This window comes from Triplophysa rosa, linkage group LG13, assembly GCF_024868665.1.
Source record: "Triplophysa rosa linkage group LG13, Trosa_1v2, whole genome shotgun sequence".
Classification (NCBI taxonomy): domain Eukaryota; kingdom Metazoa; phylum Chordata; class Actinopteri; order Cypriniformes; family Nemacheilidae; genus Triplophysa; species Triplophysa rosa.
In genome coordinates this window covers 7,261,443-7,284,097 of record NC_079902.1, presented here as the reverse complement: position 1 = coordinate 7,284,097, position 22,655 = coordinate 7,261,443, and the positions used below count along the sequence as shown (strand labels likewise).

Genomic DNA, 22,655 nt, shown 5'->3' with positions numbered 1-22,655 from the left:
CGGTGACCCTGTTTACAACATGCAGTGCAGCCTGTTGGCAGTACAGCGTTATTACACCTCGTCTCGTGTTACTTCAGTGGGTGACAGTGTTGTGGGTCCGAGTAACCTTCAGGACGACACAACAACAGCCTTTTTGTTACTCTGTTTCTGTCTCTGTATTTTCCCTTACTCTTTCCGATACGCACACTAAAAATAGCACCACGATAAAACGGTGCATTTACTACATTACTAAGCATCGATTGACTAGGCCTATTAAATAGTTAGAAATTCAAACTATGATTCATATTTCATTCTTTCATTGTTGTCATTTCACCACAAGCTAAACAATCTATCAATCATTACATAATTACTATTCTATGTAAAGTCTGTTTATTTTTGTCTCAGGTAGCTAAATTTAGCATGTGAATTACTTTTGTAGGCCTGCTGGGTGGCAGGTCCTGAACACACCTAACACTGTGAGATCTATTGTTGTGTAACTTTGTATTCGATATTACCAGACATTTCTTTTGTTAGGCTATTTGATGTTGTTTTTTGCACTGTGAATTGTAATTTCACAACAGAAATCCCCTTTGTATCCTGAGCAATAGCATAAAACAAATATGTAGAAAAATACGGTAACATAAAAAAGACATTGGTTTGATAGGTCAGTAGAACTTCATATAAATATAATATATAGTATACAAATATACATTCATAGATTATAGACTATACCCTTTGAGCATTTCAGCTTGTAATTGAGAGATGACATGATACAGCAACATATTACAAACGTCTCATGTTGTTTTCATGTATTTCTAAGATTACACTGTATTTTTTAGTTTTTACAATTTAATTAGAACAATCAATTCCACCATGCCCTGTTCTCCACCCTAACCTAATATTAAACTTTTATCAGCCACATTTTATTTAACTAAATTGCTGATAAACCAGGAAGAATGAAAAATAATTCTCACATTATAAACAAAGTGACAACTAAATACTTCCACCTAGTGGATCTACAGTATTTTGTGTCTTGTATTAGTAAAGCAGCACCATCCAAATGCATTCAAGTTTTATACATTTCCACATTTGTTCTTGTGAGATTTTTTACAGATCTGCCTCTGAATCTATTACAAATTTAGCAATCTACTCAACAGGTGCACTAATGCTGATGTATCAAAAATGACACAGCTGACCATGCTGTACGATGTTGAACAAAGCCAAGGCGACTCAACAGAAACATAGAAGCCATTATAATAAATCAAATTTCTCTCTACAAGGTGACATATCTGAAAGATTACTTAGATTTTCTTTTTACCTGCTTGAGGCTCAGCTTTTTAGATGCGTCTGAAAGCTCTGCCAGGAGGCAAATGATCTGGAGGAGAAGCATCTTTGAGGTGGTCTGCTTTTTTCCCAAGGTTGCATTTGCATGTCAACTGAATGGCGATATACATAAATTGATCTATTATCGTGTAATTGTCATTGAAACTGGTAGAAATCGTTGTTTCCCACCATGAACTTGATAAAATTCCTCTGAAATAAAAACAGCAAGTTCTGGAGCAGAAGACGAAATAATTGTATTAAGTCGCATTTTAGAAATGCAACCTTATAGTTGTTCATAGACAGAAACATCTAAATGCACATAAATGGCTCCTCTCAGAGGCAGAGGTGGCTGAAATCCAGAGAACAGTAAAAATCTAGGTCAATGGATTGCTGCACAGCTATGATGGCTCCCTCCTCTATAGAGCCTGCACTATGCGAATAGATGGAAATAAAATACACAGTTTTACCAGTTATCCAAGCAATGAACTTCAATTTGGATGGATTTAATTATGTGAATTGATGTTACATTTGTCAATTCTGCATGCATTGCAGTGATTATAAATACTCATATGCACACAGGGCTGAAACTGGAAACAGCAGTTGAAGTCTACCCATAAAGTTCTCCTGCATTATTTAAGCGTTTTAATGGCAGTGGCTGCAGGCATATCCCAAGCTTTGCCCGTCATAAACTATTTCTCAGACATCTGTCCTGCTTCAAAATGAAGCATAAAATCAGAATAGACAGGGTACATGTTGGCATCACTTCTCAGAGAGTCGGAGTGTTCTAAGTGTATCGTCAAATGATTCATATCTGCCGAGAATTGTGTATTTTTAGCTGTCCCTGAGAGGGAATAGACGTCAGCTTGAATTCACAAGGTAGCATGCAACACAAACTATGTTATTATTACGTCTTGTATTGAATTTATCAATGCAACAAATTGAGATTCCTTTAATGAAATGTTGCAGATGAAATGGAAACAGCAGAACATTTGCTGTTTGAATCCCACTCACAGTTTCTCCTGCCGGTGCCTAGCAACACTTTTACAGCAGAATACACAAAATTAGCAGGGTAAGCGTGACCATAGCCTCAAAGCCTGGAGCTGATCTCACAAATTCCTTGAAACAAGATCAGCACACAATATATAAGGATTGCATACTAAAATAAACACAATCTCTGTGCTTGTTCAGAGATCCCTCTATGTGCAGACAATTTTGTGAGGGTTGTACTAGATGAGCATCAGTAAAATCTTTGATGTGAAGTTATAATCTGTGCAGAGAAGCAATAGAAAATAAGGAGCTAAGGAGTTACAACACTGAGAAGTAATGTACATTACATATAGTTCACTCATTACCAAATATCATATAATTCTCAAACATCATCTCAAATTAACATTGCACAACTAAATCCATGGTTAATCGCTACATCCTAACTGGAAACAAGCTTATGAGGATCTGTCCATGGTGCTGAAATGTGTCATGAGGTTCCCAAAACTGACCAAATCTAATTTTTGGGAAGTCACGTGAGACCCTAATGTAACTAGCATTAATAATAACAATGAATACATTTGAGATAAAAAAAATCCCTTCCAGGCTAATCAACCAGCACATTCATCGCACGAGTATGTTTAGGAGTACCAAAATAAAATGCCTGTACGTTTCCAGCTGTCATTTTCCTTTAAGATGATGTAAGGCTCATCTCCCTAAGAATGGTCTCCCTCCCCCTCTAAGCCTCTCTATGCTCGTTGCATTCATTCGCACTACGCTGCTGATGCTCTGGAGAGTCAGGATGCACAAACTTCCTAATGCACCCCCATTTCCTTCTGGAGAGATCCTTTTACTGAAATGATCGTTTAGGTGTTGGTTGGGTGCCAGGCGCATGTAGACAAACCGTTCGCGCTGCTGGACAAGATTTCAAGTTACCGGAGACAGAAAGGGACTCCTCGGAAGTTGAAGCTGTCCCGGCTGGTGCAATTCTTTCATTTTTTATGACTTGTTTTTGGATTTTCGAGAAAGTGGAGGGTACATGAGCTACATGATTTAAATGTACTTCTGGGTGAGAGCTCTTTGATTTTGTTTACATTTTTTCATAACAGCGATGTTGGTTTGCGGATCATCATCGTGTGGTAATAGACGCGTAATGGGACGTGTCATTTTGGTATTTTTTGTTGCGAAAACTAAGCAGGTTTCTAGATACATTGCACGCGCGATATCGCATGCGTGTTAAAGAACGGGCGGGTTATGTCTTTTTACTTTTCAGTCACTGAATCAAAAACTTTTGTAGATTGACACTGTCATTGACACCAAAATGGCACTGACTGAAAACTGCAGGACTTATCAATCGCCCAAGGACACTGGATGTGCCCAGAGTTGCTCTTCTGATGTGGTTGAGCTCAATGTAGGTGGACAGGTGTACTACACCCGCCATGCCACCCTGACCAGCGTGCCAAACTCACTGCTGGGAAAAATCTTCTCCAACAAAAAGGACATCTCGAACGACTTGGCCCAGGACATCAAGGGACGCTACTTCGTCGACAGGGACGGATTTCTTTTTCGATACGTCTTGGACTATCTGCGAGATAAGAGCGTCGTCCTGCCGGATTACTTTCCGGAGAAAGCGCGGCTTCAAAGGGAAGCCGAGTTCTTCCAGCTGCCCGAGCTCGTGAAGATCCTGACACCAGATGAAATCGCCCATAGCGATTTGGACGATGCGTCCCAGGGAAGCGACCACAGGCTGTACCCGACATCCTACCTGGACGCGCGCGATAGGCGCTATGGATTCATTACGGTGGGATACAAGAGCTCGTGCGCCTTCGGGCGGGACAACGATCCAAAAGCTCGAGGAGCGTATATTCCCAAAATATTCATTTGCGGAAGAGTCGGTCTGGCTAAAGAAGTTTTTGACGACACGTTAAATGAAAGTAGGGATCCTAACAGGCCACTAGATCGATACACCTCTCAGTTTTACCTGAAGTTTAGCCACCTGGAGCGAGCGTTTGATATGCTCGCGGAAAGCGGCTTTCACATCGTCGCGTGCAATTCATCACTCACCGCATCCCCTTATAATAGAAATACGGATGACAGATGCTGGTCAAACAACACAGAGTATGTCTTCTATCGTAAGTGGACTTAATTTAAACGTTTGTCATTTTAGATTAAATAATTATTAGACAGTTGATTTAAGATGCTCATAAACGGCATGTTTTAACACGCAATGAATGAGTGCCGATAGGGGGCGCAGCTCAATTTCTACATAATACTTCTCTATAATTGCTCAATTACCTAAACTTACTTCCTCACAAAAATAAACTAGTATGTCTGACACGAGTAAATGGCACTACTTTCGCTAGCTGACAAATGTACAAAATGTATAAGGGTTTGTATTCTGCCATAGGGGGTTCAGAGGAATCCAGATACTTTTGAGCCAATGCAGATGTTGAGATTTCCCTCAAGTATAGATCTCAGGGAGATGAGCAGAGTGTGGTATGAATATTTCAGTAATCTATCACAGTGATGGCCGTGTCATTCCCTTCCTCTCTCTCATCCTCGCCTACATCTCATTCTACACTTCATCTGGATATAGTTTCCTCCTGTTCTTTTGACTAGCCATTGTCTTAAACGAGAGAGATGCTGCAGCATATGGCCAATTAAAAATCACTTTGTTCTTAAACCCCAAATTTGTCCCATTGGAAAACCTAAAAAGACTAGGCTGGCGGGACGAGGTAGTTTCTGGAGGACAGGCAGGAGATTTGGGGCTAAAGGACATATGGCTGCTTAATGATTTGTTCACTGTCATCAGTATAATTACTGCAGCTTTTGGTCTCCTCCCATATCCTACACCTAATGTGGAAACGTATGACACGTAAAGAGTATGTTATACTGCAATGTATTAGAATAGCATTTGATTGACAGGAGAACTCAGAAATCATAAAGTAGAACATTACAATAATGATCACAAAAAACGTATCTTGCATCATATAAAATATTACTGGAATTTGACTTTGAGCGTTTCCTGATATGCCCGTTTCTTACACAGATCGATTTATATTTAAATAGAGAGGAGAATCACTACAAACAGTAGTAATTCAATAGCACTAGATGTAACATCATCCAGGAAGCTAGCCTGTTAATGTAACCACACAGTATTTATAGCTAGCATTGTATTTTGTATGATAATCTTGTGTAACAAGACATCCTGGTTTGGCGAGTTTGCATGGTCCAGTTAGTCCCTGCCAGTAGATGCCATAACGATACAATTACAAGGACAGATCTGTGCAAGCAATTTATACTTATTACATTTTGTTGTATTATAATTGATCTTTAACCAGTGACTGATGTTCTTAAAGGGACAGTTCACCCAAAAATGAGAATTCTTTCCTTTACTCACCCTCATGTCACTCCAAATCTGTAGGCTATTAGACTTTCTTCAGCAGAACACAAAAGAAGATATTTTGAAGAATGTTGGTAACAAACAACATTGGACCCCATTGACTTCTACCGTATGGACACAGATAGATTTCTCAAAATATCTTCTTTTGTGTTCTACAGAGGAAAGAATACAGGTTTTGAACAACACCATGGTAAATAAATAATGACAGAATTTTTATGTTTGCTTTAAAAACATAAAATTGGCCTAACATTTTCTTTCAGCATTACTGCTTAGTTCTGATGAAGAAAGTCTGTGGCAAGGAGCTATTAAAGCTATTCATACCCTTGGAAGTTTACAATTTACATGCATCATACATTTTTTAGGGGGGGGTAATCAGTTCTATTTTGTCCCTTCACAAATAACATCATCACAATATGATATTGTCATAAAACTACATGTTGTATCAATGTAACAACTTGTATTTCATTATGTCAGTGTAGTTCTTATTTTCGTTTACCCTGAACATTTTGGTTTAAAGCATGATAGGTAAATTCCTGATTTCTTCAGTTTGTTAGCTTTTGAATCCCCCGGTGAACTGAACCAGATGCTTTTTCAAGGCCTCACTGCTTTCTCTTGTGTTGTTACCTCCCATCACCCACATGACACATTTACCAATTTAGACGGCCCAAGAGATTGGTAATATATCATTTGTGGTCAAAGGGGCCTCACTTTCTTACTCTCTCTCTTTTACATTTTCATGCAGCTTCTCGCTCATTCTGTCTCTCACTCACATATTTTTCTTTCTCGCTAACTCCCTTCTGTGCTTATTTACTTCATCACTTCAACATGCCTTCTCAGCCCGTTCTTATAGTTGAAAAATGTGTTGCAGGTTGTCCTCGACATTTTTTTAATTATTTGTACCAACTGCTCAGTTCTGTCTCTGCATTAATTAACAGTTGTGATTAATGGCCAAAAATCTCAGCTACAGTGATTTCTGGTAAGCAGAACAAGAATTCAGATTCAAAAACATCTCGCACAGATTTCAACGCTGCATTCAAACAGAACTCATTTATTGACTTTTCCCCTTATTTTTATTTATTGCAAGCAATTCATGGAGACCCTGAATTGTGCCTGGGTTGCAAAGCAACATTTAAATTCTAAACACACGTTGATGATGAATAGTGCAGAATGTGTAAATTATGACATTTCTACTTCTTCTCAAAGTTAACACAACAAGGTATAAAACACTTGCCCTTTTTCTTATGCAGGCAGATGTAAATTCCATTCAAAAAGTAAATGTTATTCATTTTTATGAGGAAAAGTTTTGAAGAAAAAGTTTCAGTAACAACCCCCATCCTTATCTCTCCTCATTCTATCTTTATTCTTTTGATCATTACAGGCCAAAATAATTTAGCTATTCATTTACATCATAGGCCCACTTGAAGGCTCTCCAATTAAAGAGCTATCAGATGTGTCTAAGGTCACCTTCAGTGCTGCCTAAGAATGCTGATAATTTAAGTGTGACGTGTTGAGTCAGAAAGGAGGACCATCAACCGAAGCTGACGTTGCATGCATAATCACCTTTAAAATTCTTGTTTGGATTCAGTCTCACACTATATGATTTTGCATTTCATGTAACTCAACATCATGGCATGGCTTGTCACATTGCTTCCAGTCCAATGCAGCTGGAAAAGGTGTAGCTGTTAGTGGGGGAATGAAGTGTGGTTCATGTTGTGTCTAAGTCCTACAGCACACTCTGAGTTTTCAAGCTGGCAACTAAACTTGTCAAAATACACCCTTGTTAAGAGAGAGAGAGAGAGAGAGAGAGAGAGAGAGAGAAACCATATGCAATTTCTATTATGCCTGCAAATGCAAGTGATTTACAGTCATTATCGAAATCAGTCCTGTCTCCACTGTGGGATTTGAGATGGGGCAGATCCAGACATTTTCCATCCCAGTCCTATAATAAAAACATTTGGCCCACCTGAGATGGAAAGCAAATCAGTGAAGTCATTCCTCTTATCCGTTAATGTTTCTATTCTCCAGGAAACATTAACTTAAGGGCCTTAATACTTTGCCTGCGTAAGACAAATCCTGCTGTGAAAAGCATTTATTTTCTCTCGTTTTTTACTCTAAGAGCAGCTTTTTAATGGGACCATTTTTTTAATAAATATAAACAAACATACAGCAAGAGATGCTGTGAAGATCTTTTGGTTAATTACTTTCATTTACCCCCAACAATTTGTTTAGTTATCTCTTATTTATATAAGAAATGTTGTTCTTTTCAGTTGCTTTCATATACATTACATATGAAAATAACTTTAGGGTGTTATTTTACGCTATACTTTTACTCACTGCACTTAAAGTGATAGTTCCGCCGAAGATGAAAATTCTGTCGTCAATTACTCATTCTCAGATTGTTCCAGATGTGTACAAATGTCTTTGTTCTGCTGAACACAAAGAAAGATGTTTGGAAGAATGCTTGTTACCAAACAGACCTAATCCCCCATTTACTCCCATAGAAGGGAAAATAAATACTATGGGAGTCAATGGGGCATGAGATCTGACATTCTTCCAAATATCTTCCTTTGTGTTCATCAGAACAAAGAAATGTATACAGATTTTGAACAATCTGAGGGTGAGTAAATGATGACCGAATTTTCACTATCCCTTAAAATACATGTACACTGTTTCACACAGGTTTGACAGAATTAAAATGAAATTAAAACATCTATCTCTTGAGCATCTCAGTTGTGTTGAGGTCAGAAGTAGGCCACTGCTGAAGGTGTAGTTTCTTCTGTCAAGGCCATTCTGCTGTTGATTTACTCCTGTGATTTGGGTCACTGTCCTGTTGCATCACCCAACTTCTGTTGATCTTAAATTATAGACACATGGCTTCACCTTCCCCTGCAAAACATCCCGATAAACTCTTGAATTCCTTTTCCAATAGATAATCTACTCTTCAGGCCTTAAAGAGCAGCTTGTTTTTTAGTCACCATAATGTCATTATAAACCAGTACAACTTTCTTTCTTCAGCAAAGCACAAAAGAAGATATTTTGATGAATTCTGGTAACCAAACAACATTGGACCTTGTTGACTTCCATTGTATGGACACAAAACCACAGAGACATTTCTCAAAATATCTTATGACAGTCATATACAGGTGTTGAATGACGTGGCAGTAAATAAATGCTGCCAGAAAGATGTCAGACTACTTTAAACTTAGAGTCTTTAAGTAGACAATTCAGTCTGTAGACGGCTGCTTTTCTTCAGCATGCCACGGAATCTTCTCTATATCTGAACAGAGAGCACTTTAGCGAAGACAAGGGCTTTGTCATCCTGTTCTAGTGGTCTTATTACACCCCATGAGCTGTTAAAGAGGGGTCATGACTACATTGAGATGATATATGCTCTTCATTCCATCTGTCGGGCTCTTCTTTGCCATTGACGCACATGGCTGCCTTTAACAAAGGAAGGAGATTGTGGCTCATGTCAATATCACACAGGGGATGAAATTGTCACATTAAGCATAATCTTCCAAGAGAAAGCATCTGGATAACAGTGTGAGACTTGTATTGGTTTGTTCTTGGATTATGACAATGAGTGCTTTATAATATAAAACTCGTCGAACCCTTCTGTCATCACGCCTCATTTCATATCAGCTTGTCTGTGATTGGTCAGCTCTTTGCTTGAAGGGTCTGACACAGTTTCTCACATCTCATATGGTGATTTGACCCTAGGGTCAGTGGATTTTCAGGGCTTATCCAAGACCCCTGTGGTTGCATCTGGAGTGCTTTGAATAAATATATATCACATACACTATGCACACTCAACATTATGTGCAATGTACAGTATTCTTTATACTGTATTTTAAACACCAGCTTTATTAATCTGTAAAGAATCATCTATATGACTGATCCTCCGCAAGGACAAAGACGGCCCAGTTTGCGCATTAACAAGCAGATAAACATGACTAAACCGTAGGCAGTGCCATAGTGGAGCGTGGGGGGGTCTTTGGCTTTATTTAGATCATAATCCCACACTAACACACTGTGTTTTTACACAGACCTTTTATCACAAAGCCCGTGTTGAAAAAGATATTATACAGCAAACATGGAGTTGAATTGATGCTGATGTTGATGCCTTATTGATTTTATACTGGGAAAGCTCGGACTGCCGAGCAGCCGCGTCAAAGTCATCCCACATTAACTGCTTTATCGTGCACAATTTCTAACAGATTCGCAAATTAGGAACCTAAGAGATTCCTTCATCCTTTTTACATCTCGAAGCAGACAGTGACCATATACTTGCAGAGGGAATTGTATTTCTCTCTCAGTGAAATTGATGGTCGCCATTGTAGTGTACAAACCGAGGCGGAGACCCAGATGCGTGCGTGTACCCCGGCTTGGTGAAAATAGCTTCAGTCGAGAAATGCCTGCGGGGCTGTGGTGAGCGTGATTGGTCGACTTTCTTGGCATGTCAAAATAGAAGGCTTGACTCATTTTTCAAGAGCTGGGAATATTTATTCTTTCCATTTGCTGTTTGTAGATAGACCTTAAATTTGGAGCCGGACGGTTTTGGATCCTCTGCCGTATGGCCCGAAGGAACTTTTTTGCTTAGTTAGGAGTGTCACAATATACAGGAATTGACAATAACAGTCATTAAAAACCGTGATTATCAATATTGTGTTAATATCATAAGTTATTAAGCACCTGTTTCAAATTTTGCCTTAAGAGTCAATGGTTACAAACTCTCTATTTCTGCCTGCTACAGTTATGCTGTGTTTACACCAAACGTGAATTAAGCGATTTAATGTAAATTGATGTAAATTACAAACAAAGTCAATGCAAGGACGCGAATAGACGAGAACTCGCGATGGGCGATGCGAATGATGCAAATCGGGCAGCGCAATTGACACAAATTTCAACTTGCGCAAGAAAGTCTGTCATTTTTGCGCCATTCACGCAAAAATAACGAACTTCTCCTGCGCGTAATAAAGTGCGAGGAACGCAATTTTTCCCGTTTGGTGTGAACACAGCATTATATTAAGTGTTTTGATTCATTGACCAAAATAAACAAAAGATTAATTTGACAGATTTTTTATTTTATAAAAATGAACAGATATCACAATAACATTATGGACACAGCGATAAGTGTGTTCTGAAAATCTGATACTGTGACAGCCATACTTATGCATTCACACTGCCAGCTGTGTGTCGTCCGTCTCTTGCTATGAAGTTAATAGAAGACGTTCCTAGTTTTGGTTTCCGTAGTAACAGTTATAAAACACTGCAGTTGATGAGAGACAGATGATGTGGGCTCCACTGCTTTAGTCCCATTGGTGGGTGCTTCCGAAAGTCGTTCATTATTAGGTCACTATTGCTCATGTCGCTGAAAGTTGCTAAGATACAGATTATTTGCTGCCTTCAGAGGTGGGTAGAGTAGCCAAAATCTTTACTCAAGTAAAAGTACAAGTAACTAGAGAAATTGTTACTCAAGTAAAAGTAAAAGTCACTATTTTAAAAATTACTTGAGTAAAAGTAAAAAAGTATGCAATGAAAAAACTACTCAAGTAGCTAGTTACTTAGTTACTTTGTATCTGATTATATAGGCCTACTACATAAAATTAATATTAACGCCAATGTTTTAATATTACATTTTAATCAATATTTTTAATTATCATAAGCGGATATCTTTGCAATATACTAGAGAGACTAAAGAATAGGCAAACACAGAAGAGACAAGCATTTCTGTAAATTTCATCTAGTCCTGATGTCAATGTAGTTTACACAACTTATTTAGAATAATAGACCATGTCAAACTAAAGCATGAACTAAACTCAGAGCATTTCCTAAGATGATCTAGAGCATCTGCAGTGCTCTCTTAAATGAAATACACATTTTTGATCAAAGCTCGTGTTTTCTCGTGTTGTGTCACGTGTGTGTTGTGAAACGCTCTTACTTGTAAACAAACAGTAAACAGTGAACCACACGCCCATCAACACGTTTTCTTCCTTCTGTTCTTCAAATGTATATTTCTGCAAGCCAACGTCTCTGTGTCTGACGAACAGGTCGCGCGGGTGCGCGCATATGGCGGGCATTTATCATTGCTGGCAAACAATATGACACATTTGCAGTTTTGATTGTATAGATATAGATTCATATCCACTTCATCCAACGCTCTTTGTGTTCTGCGTGTTCTTAAGTTTCGCGCTACGAGGAGTGAGTAATCCTGCTTCAGATGATTCGGATCGTGCTGCGAACTGAACAAATCATTTGAACTGATTCATTAGCCTATTCAAATGGTTTTGCCCATTGTTCAATTAAAGCTTTCAAAGGAATCGACTCAAAAGAATCGATCACTCGGGAATGCCCGTAAAAAGAGACGACAACCTTGAAATAAACAACGCGTTTTAAAAAGCATATTTTAAAATGAAGGAACGAAGGAACGTCACGCAATGTAAGTTATGTAACGAAGTAAAAGTACAGATTTTCTATGAGAAATTTACTCAAGTAAGAGTAAAAGTACACACTTTTAATTTTACTTAAAAAGTACATATTTTCCAAAATGTTACTCAAGTAAATGTAACAAAGTAAATGTAGCGCGTTACTACCCACCTCTGGCTGCCTTACATTTTAAGTGCGATCAACTTGACTTTACAAGTCCTTCAACTTACTATTTTAAGTTTTGGCCAGTGTTGAGTTGATATAACTTGATAAATCATTTTAAATAGCTTAACTTATGCTCAAGCTGAATTGATGTAAAACCAAGTTGATGGTACTAAGGTTGGGGGGGGCTATTGCATGCAATCTGACTTCTTTACAATGTTAAACATGCTGGATTCTCATGCTTAACTTGTCGAACTTGTCAAAAAACGAGGATATAGCGCTGGGTTTGCAGATCGTTTGAAACTGATAGATGGTCCCAGCGCTAAAAGATGCCGGTCATGAACCACACGCCGTAAGTGAAACTAAGTTGTTGGCAACCGGTGCGTACGTGCGTGCACGTGTAAACAACACAAACTTTGGGATAGTGCTCGTGCTTTAGTTCCGCCCACTGCACGCCTCCAGGAGCTCGACTGTTTTCGGAAATAATCGTAAAACTGGATCTGTCTTACATAAATGTGATCAAACTTACTGCTCTTCGAAGATATTAGGTATGCAATACCACTCTATAGGTACTCAAGATTAATATGAGATTGGCAGAAAAGGCGTGTGTTACCTCTGCTTTGAACATTTCAGGCAGCAAATAATTTTTTTACAGTGTACTATTGAAATGAATTAGATCATGTCGTTGGTGGTGTGAACGGGGCTTTATAGTTAGGTCTTTGAAAAATACAGGAAGTGTTGGAAATCTCCAACTTTCGTTTGCTGACTTTTGTTTCTCACTAGTTTGTAACAGTTGAACAACTCTCCAACTTCTAATGCCCATATACACAGGAAGCACTCATTATTGGCACCATCTCACTGCAGCTCACAAACAAAAATACATTATACATGCTGCCCATTTGATTCGCTCACATTAGCATCCATTGCTTAATGGCGTTACAAGATTGACTGCTGACTTAAAAAATGCACACAACTGCGTCATGCTATTTTTAGGATTCGAAAAGGACTTCTGTCCAAGCTCCACTGTAGAGGGAAAACACATTACATAAAACCTACTGTTCAGGAGAACGCAGATCCGAAGCAAGCATTTTGACACAATGCATTGTGGGTATACACCGCTTAGGTGGGTGGTTGCCCCCGCGATGAGCTCGTCTATGCTCGAACACAGTGCCAAATGCATCTCTAAAGCTGGTGTAATTCATAAGGATGCACTCACATGTGGTAACTGATTTAGCTCGGCAGACGAGCCCCGACCATAATGGGCTTGCAATATGATCCGGGCAGCTCCATGCTGCTCTGTAACCTGCTGGAGATCAGAAGACAACAGAGAACGACTGGATGAAGCCAAATGCAATCCATTTCTTGTCTGACAGATGCTGCAATAAGCTTGTTGAGTAATATGGTAAACAGCACGCGATTAGCCTAATGTCCTGCTGACTGAGGCCATTCGATATTTACCTCTTACCGTAATAATGACAAACCATTATTATGGAATCTACTGCTTTAAGGTCTAGCTAAAATAAACATGTTAGTCAATATAAACTTAAAAGTTATAAAGTTTTTAAATGAATGTGGCATCTGAGGATATCCACAAGTTGAGGGACAGTTTTAACCTTGCTTATGATACGGTTGGTACTGAGATCGAATCCTGTGTTCTATCTGTGTTTTGAAACAATCTCTGAACCTGTCCTTCAATAAAACGCCTCTCCTTTGACCCTCTATATGCTACACAAAAAGAAAAATAGATGAGAATGAAATTAAGATGGACAGAGAGGAAAGTGGGTACAACGGGAAAAGGAGAACCTGATTGAATTTTCACGCCGCAAAATGTTTTGCTGCTTCTGGTGTCAGATTCATGGTTTCCCATCAGAAAGCCACTAAACCTTTTTTGGTTTGGAGCTCAATGCAACCACTCTGCCTCCAATAAGGTTGTTATTACATTCGGTGGAAAGTAGTCGCAACTCAGTTTAATGATTTGCTGTATGTGTCTGTTTAAATAATGGCTGGAATACACTACAAGACTTTTAAAATCTGAATAGATTTTTTTTAAACTAGACATCACACACTTGCAGACTTTTTGAAAGTTTCAGATAGAAACACACTAACTGATCAAATCTGCAGACTGGCACAGACTTTCTGCAATAAGTCTAGACTGAAAATCTGGGCAAAATCTGAGCAAAAGTCTTGTAGTGTATTTTAGCCTTAAGATGCATGGGGAACATGTACAATAATGTTTTTGCGATACACCTGGTGAACGTAATTACAAATGTGTTGTCATTAACTAATAGTCATACGTAATTACATTTACATTTAGTCATTTAGCGGACGCTTTTATCCAAAGCGACTTACAGAGAGTTCAGGGAGCAATAAGCGATACGTCATACAGGAGCAATAATACAATAGGTAATAATACAAAGTTACTGGTTTCAACAAAAGCTAGACCAATACCTGTTGAGAGAAAGAGAGAGGGTTAGTGTTTTTTTAATTTTTTTCATTGATGTCTCATAGGTGATAATTCTCTTTAAGAGTATGCCAGGAAAAGAGTTGAAATTCAATACACGAGAGAAAGGAACACCAATAACAGGAAGATGGAGATATCACGATCCCTGTGGAGAAAATGTCTGACTTATTTTAGCGAACCTCTGTCAAGCTATGGGTACTGATTTTTATGTTCTTAAAGCCACATTGGGAATTCATGACAGCTGGAATGAGAAAATTTAAATGATTTTATGGGATTCATCTGGATGCTGCTTTGAAGTAGTGATAGTGACATTTTAAAAGTTCAGTATCCCAAGAAAGGGAGGTCAGCTCTTTTCCACGAACTCAAGGAGAAACATGGGCTCTCGGACAGGTAATGCATGGGGGCCGATACAGCTTGTGCCAGGAAACAGAATAGCTAGAGGTTGGTTTGTGGTCTGTGAAGGTTTCAAAGTGCTTGAAGAACTACAAAAAATTCTGATCAGATATTTACTCACATTTTGTTGTCCAAGAATGGCTAATACAATGATGCTTGGACATTTTTGTGTTGTCATACTTCTAGTTTTGATGTGTACACGTGTCCATCAGATAACAAAGGGGCTTGATGTACACTGTTGTCTATTTGAGACAGGGACTCAGACCTTTGTGGTTTTAGCAAAGCTCTTTGTTCAAAACACAAAACAGATCAATACATATGGTTCAAACAGCGATTTAAATGTGAATTCTTTATGTCTTTGATAAGGTCAAATTGATAAGGTCACAATGTTCAATGTCAAGCTGCCGGCTCGCAGTCGTACATATTAATGTGATTTACTGTGCAATGTTCATGATCTATTTTTTCCAAGGTTGTGAGTTTCGTTTGCATTTGTATTTTGAGAGGAAATCTTGACTTGATTGCAGGCAAATTTGAGCTCAGTTTGTGATATTGTTGAGATCTCTTCTGAAACTCTAATGGAGACATATGTGGCAGTTCTGAGATGCAGGAGGCAACTAGGACTGTCACAACATCAGATTTTCAATACGTGATTATCATAGACAAAATAATTCACAATAATGATGTCCTCTGAAAATAAAATAAGTAAAATTAATCTTTATTTTCTATAAAATTCAAAATGTAAGAAGGCAGAGAGAGAGAATTTGAACTATTGTGGCTCTTAGAGCAAAATGTTAAAGGGGTCATATGACACGGCTAAAACGAATATTATGGTTTGTTTTAGATGTAATGCAATGTGTATACACGATTTAAGGTTGAAAAACGCTGTATTTTCCACATACCGTGCATGTTTGTATCTCCTCTTTGCTCCGCCTCTCTGAAAAGTGTGGATTCTTTACAAAGCTCATCGCTCTGAAAAGCGAGGTGTGCTATGATTGGCCAGTTAACCAGTGCGTAGTGATTGGTCAACTACTGCAAGCGTGTGATGGAAATGTAACGCCTCTTACCATATTTGGAGCATCAGGTTCCAAAGCAATTGTACTGACAGGTACGACCACCTTACTTGCGTATACATTTGGGCGGTCTTAGTCAAATCATACCACGAACTGATGTAGATTTGTGGGGGTGTGGTTACACGAGGCATTTCAGGCAGGTCTGGTGAGCATTCGCTTTTAGATAGAATGCATATTTTGTTCCCACACTTTCATTTTTGGAATTGTATGTGTCTAATACATGCATGGGCAACTTATAACCAAAGACACAGGAAAACACGTATTCACGCCATATGACCCCTTTAAAGGGACATTTCGCCCAAAAATGAAAATACTGTCATCATTTGCTCACCCTCTTGTCATTTCAAACCTGTATGACTTTCTTCTGCAGAACACAAAAGAATCTTCAAAATATCTTCTTTTGTGTTCTGCAGAAGAAAGAAACTCGTACAGGTTTGAAATGACAAGAGGGTGAATAAATGATGACAGAATTTAAATTTTGGGGCGAAATGTTCCTTTAAACAGGTGCAAACCTATTTTCAGTGTCATACTGATGCCAAATTGTTTACAATATTATTATATGTGTAGTATTAGCATACTATCAATAATCCTGATTATTGTCAATACCGGTATATAGCGACAGCCCTTGAGGCAACATTTTCAAATGTTTCCAAGTTGGAGACACACTTTCATCTGTTCTTCTTTCTTATTGGTTAGAAGGTGGCACAAGTATTGACTGGGTAAAATGAGAAACACCCATATTATTGGAAGAGCATTCATATTATTGAGCTACAGTCATATAAGAGGAAATGGGGGATATATTTGTTCAACTCAACTCGTTCACCTTTGTTATCAGGTTGCATCCATCTTCTCATCTTCTCACAACGATACTGATTCCACTGCAATCTGAAACCCCACAAAATCGCAAATGACTTCCACGCTGACTTACAGTTTGTCTTTTATGAACTTCTGTTGTCAGTCTATGTAGCTCAGCAGTTTTTGTATGAATATATGTGATAATGTGATTTTGTTTTTTAAGGTGGTCCATCCGTGTGGTCTTCTTCTCACTGCGACTGCTGCTGCAAGAGTCACAAGAGTGAACGTGAGGGCGAGAGCGGCACGTCCCTCAATGAGCTCTCAACTTCCTGTTCCGAGACCCAATCGGAAGCCAGCTCCCCCCAGGAGACGGTTATCGTTCGTCCAGTCACCCGCCAGCCCAACATCCAGACTTTGGACCGTCCGGTGAAAAAGGGTCCAACCCCGATTCCCAGGAGAACTGACCTGCTTCACGTCCGAAACACCGGACCACGTGACGTCATGGCGGGGAAGAGGAAACCGGCCAAAGAGAAGCTCACGCCAGAGCAGGAGCTAGAGAAATGCATCCAGGAGTTCAGACGGATTAAAATTCCCGAGCGCTTTCCGCAGAGGAAGTACATGTGGCAGTCAGAGCTCCTGAAGAAATATCAGCTCTGAAATCATTTCCTGCAGACTCACTGAGCCTATTAGGGCGACGCAACAAAGCCTTGCCGCATAAGATGACTTTATAATTCCTCTAGTTCTCGGGCTTAATTGGGTTGTCGGTGTAATCATCCAACAGGAAGCACAAATCATTCGGTGAACCTTAAGTGACTCCTGAAGGGACCGGTTCTGTTTTGCCACAAAACACAATGGCATCAAGCTCTAAACTAATTTCACAGTGTCTAGACAAAGCAAACCTCTCAATTAGATTGTGTGTATAGTTACAGTATACAAAATATTCACAATAGCGTATTACCCGTGAATGCCCGGAGTTGGCACAAGCACAGCACTTTTGTATAATATCCAAACTGTGTATGCAACACTGATTCCTGTGTAAACGTGTATTGCATCCTCATTGGTCAGTATCGGACAGTATTAACACAAAAATACCCTTTAAAGGACTAAAGACGGTAAACAGACGACAATGCATGTTCTTGAACTCATATAGATCAATGATCTCCATTTAATTGATGGTTTGATCTACATTATTCACCAAACGTTATTCACAAATCTGAAACACATCACAGAGAGTCGGACTGAAATATTAGCTTGTTTCTTTATTCTTTGTGAACATTTGTGCTGAGACCGTTGTTCTGCCTGTTGTGGGTATATGAGCTTTTTTGTTGATTGTGCAATGAGTCATTAAATGAGTGGAGTTTAAAATACAGTTTGTTCATCGTAGTGGTTATAATCCAGACACATCACAAAGCGCATTTTCGTATTAGAACCGGCTTGGCATTTAAACAGGCTGGTTGTTTCTTGTTTGTGGCAAATGAGAATATACGTATGCAAATCGGATAGAAGATGTGAGAAAATAAATGGTCTCCTCGTGAACAATGTGTCACGTGACCATAACCATCTCTGTTTACAGATTATAAGCTTTGCTGAATCTAATTCTCAACCGTCAAACAAATCTCTTTCCCACACTGCTTTCAATTTTTAGTCGATTTTAGATGCAAGATGGTGTAAATCTGCTTTCTGCTGTCTGATACATTAGTTTTGTCGGTGTGTGTGAAAGACATTTGTTGATGAATATCAGCAGTACCGTTTGTAATAGAGTATTTTTAGCTGTAAAATTCTGCAGCGATGCTGGGTTTCATAAGTGGCTTTGGGAATGCAGGAGACGCTGAGATGTAGTGCTTTGCATTAAAATTGTTAGACATTGAATTCTGACATTGGAGATCATTGTTTTTAGAAGAAATTTGTGTTTATTCTAACAAATGTTATTTCATCTAATGTTCTCCACGTCATTTACTAAATGATATGTGTATGGGACTTTTCAAGTCTCCATCTGCATAATTTCATGCCCAGCCACCCTCGATTCAAGCCCAGCATGCATACTAACGCTAATTAACTTTCAGAGCCTTTAATTGATTTTGTAGTTGAAATTTTTCACGCAGCATCAAAGTCACTGTTATCGTCATCCTCTTTTTGATGCAGCTTGTGTTATGTCTGCTTGTACTTATTCTCTCAAACCAAAATGGCCCCTCTATCCATTCCCTGTGTCTATAATATACTCTCAAACAGATCGATATATAGAGCATGGGAAGGATCCAGAATTTGGTCTGTGTACTGACACACTACTCTCTTTGAGAATCAATAGCAGCAGCTCTTAAGGAAAGTTCAGAATGAATAACTTACGCTATAGTCAGGTAAGACGAAGACCAGTAGCTCTCAAACTAAATCTGAATCAACCCTCATTTGCATTTATCATACAAAAGTGGAGAAACGCTGAAAAGCATTTACTCTGTAAATAGATTTAGTACTTTTGAACTATACTTAAAAAAACATGACTGTTATTTACTTGATATTCAAAATACAGCTATGTTTCAAGCAAAACATTTTACAGAATAGGTTTATAATTATAAGCAATACTTTTGAAATGTAAGTTAAACAGTATGTTTAGTATATTTATGTCCGTATTTAGTTCAATGAACTACCTGTAGTTACTCTGCTAGGACACATGAACTGACTTCATACTAGAGTCTAGAACTGTCACAACGTATCAGTATTGATAATAATCGTGATATTAGTAGATGTAAATATTGATATTGTGTGAATACTGCACAATAAGATAATATCATAAATAATTCAGCACCTGTCATCACTTTTCATGAGCAGACTGGGCCTTATGCAATTCACACTGTTTTATGGTGAAATACTTTGCACTCTATAGTGTTATTCTATATCCTTAACTCCCCCCCCCAGCGTTTTAATAAAGTTGCCAGCCATGGCCAGCATTTCTTAATTTTCACAAAACTTTTATGGCCTTCAGAATGTTTTTGTTAATGACTATATGAACATACCAAATGAGACAACAGAGAATCTGCTTTTAAACAAGCAAAAATAAAACCATAATAGTCTTTTTTATTCCTTCTATTTTATCTCCTCCCAAATATACCTTTTCTTTCCTCAAAAAGCACAAGATTCTGCAGAAAAAAGTTGAGAAAAATCATGTTTTTGTCCAAAACTTATTATTATTATTATTTATTATTTAAGTTTATTTGAAATTGACCATGTACAATTATAACATTAATGTTTCCATATCATGCATTGTACTCAATTTAGCCCACAGGCTAATTTCCATCCGCAGTCCCTTAGCAGGTAAACATAAATTAAAAACACACATATGCATATACAAAATGCAAAATATACATATGCAAAATTTGTGTTAATTTTAAATAAGATTTTAATTTAAACAAATCAATAGATGTACACACCCAGATTTCTTCAGGTAAAAAATGGATGGAGCGTTTGCTTGTTTTTAGATCTGTAGATGCTGTACTCTTTCAGAAGATGTATAACAGCACCCTCTACTGCGTTAGAGTAAAAAGATGGAAAAACACATCAAGTCGTGTCATGAACAACGTAAAAAACTGTAAATTGCATCGAACCAAAATAGGGCATTATATACTATATTAATATGAAGGATTTGTTGTATTCATTTTTACAGTTGTTTTACCTTTATATACTATTTACTACAGTATGTAAACTCTAAACTGCATTCACTTACATTTTTTTTTCAATAGTAGTCAATGCACCAAAAACCATTACTACACTTTTACCACAAAAAAACTATGGTTACTTTTCGTAAGGGATTGCATTGGGTTTCAGCATTAATGGAAATGTCCATTTACATTACATTACAATTACATTTTTGCACTTGACAGACGCTTTTATCTAAAGCGACTTACATTGCATTATACATTTGTTTCTGAGTATGACCCTGGAATCAAACCCATGACCTTGGCATTGCTAGCGCCATGCTCTAGCTCCTGAGCTACAGGAATAATATCCGTATTTAACCAAAGAAATAAAAAAATATAGAACTATTTATATACTCTTATAGTATGATTTTTTTCTCAGGGTCTGTAATGATGTGCCATCTAGAATGATGAATTACGATGTCAAGTTCTATTCTAGCATGAAAAACGTGTGTTATGTAATGTATTTATTTTAGCTGCAGCACCATCTCGGTCTGAAGTGCAGGAGAAGATCGTGCCTCACAGCAACTCTCTCAGAGAAACAGAATAAATTATACTTTGTACTAAAAATTTGTCCTTCGAGGTCTTCCGGCCTCGGTCCTATTGAGATTCAAGGTTGGGATGTTTTCTCCAACTGAGTGGAGCTTTTGTGATCTCCCCATCAAGTCTCAGTATCTCCCCATCAAGTCACAGTGTCTTTTTTGCTAAGAGTAAATCCCTCGAGTCCAGACTAATTTTTAAACATAGAAAAAGCTTTTAAGAACAGGATAAAAGGTTTCTGGCCTGACCTACAATTGTTTCTTATGTCTCTGAACACACATTTATCTGTAGGAATGTGTGTAAGAGCGAGTTGGTAATGAGGTCATAAAATGCATGTATGTTTTTAATCCCACAGTCTCATGGGCTCCTAAAACATGCTGCCAAGATGTACCTTCACACAAACCCACTGAAGTCATTGATCGAGTGGGCAGCAAGCGAGGCAGCTGCATTCAGTTTCAGGCACAGCCAAAATGTCCTTCCATCGTGTTAGGACAGAGCCACGACTATTTTTCAACCCCGAGAGAGTGTCCCCTCTCTTCTGTGGTTTAAATTTTCTCTGTGCTCAGCAGCGCCGATTCTGACTCTTATCCGTGACTGTCAGCAGCACCCTCCCCAGAGACCCGCCCTCAGCAGAGCCAGCGCTGCAGGTGAGCAGCTTCTAATGAGAGATGTGCCTTTGGCTCTTATAAAAGACATGGGGGATGCAGGACTTGTAAAATTCCTGTGCTCATCTGTGTGACTCCTAAAGATTAATGCTGAGAAGGGCAGATAAATGAAAAGATGCCTATAAAACAGACCGCCCCGGAGTCAGCGAACGGGGCTGTTTGCAAACGTGCTTTCATCCATGCTGTTACCGTGGAGTAGGAGTGATTTACTGCAGGCTGTCGTGATTTTGCCCCTCATTACCTAATCCTGTCTCAAGGACTGCCTTCTCATTTACAGAAAGTCAATTAAGCCATTCGGACCAGCGATCCCAGTGGCTATTAATCATTTCTTACAAACAGAGCCTGGGTTCAGCTCAGAGGTACAGGCTACAGCTGAATTTATGGTGCATCGGTAAGACAAATGAAATATGTTGATGCAGTGAAACAACAGACCATATGTTTGGATATAACCAGGGATCCCTCAGGCCCTGGTGCCTTGTAATACAAACACTCACGGCTAAACTGACAAATTATCCTGGTTGTATGTTTTGGGAGGTGGTTAAACATTGAGAAATGTATTGGTCCTGATTAATGATAAAAAAGGATATAAGCACATGACATATTAAAACGAGAAGGATGGATTTGCTCAACAATGGTGAACATACAGTATTCAAACCAAGTGATTTTGGTATACCTTTACAAAATGTAGTATGCTATGGGGTTTTTTTGCACCAGGTTTATACTTTTACCATTGGTTTTTAATATTTTTGAGGAAAATGTAGATGTGTG

The 22,655-nt window shown here is 38.5% G+C and overlaps 1 protein-coding gene across 1 annotated transcript; it reads left to right on the top strand.

Moving 5' to 3' along the window:
- Positions 1 to 3,597: 3,597 nt before the first annotated feature.
- kctd16a (potassium channel tetramerization domain containing 16a) lies at positions 3,598 to 18,496 on the top strand. The gene is made up of 2 exons (XM_057349591.1): positions 3,598 to 4,418; positions 17,220 to 18,496. Exons 1-2 carry the CDS (start codon positions 3,608 to 3,610, stop codon positions 17,651 to 17,653), a joined length of 1,245 nt encoding a protein of 414 aa, XP_057205574.1. The 5' UTR covers positions 3,598 to 3,607; the 3' UTR covers positions 17,654 to 18,496.
- The last annotated feature ends 4,159 nt before the right edge of the window (positions 18,497 to 22,655 follow it).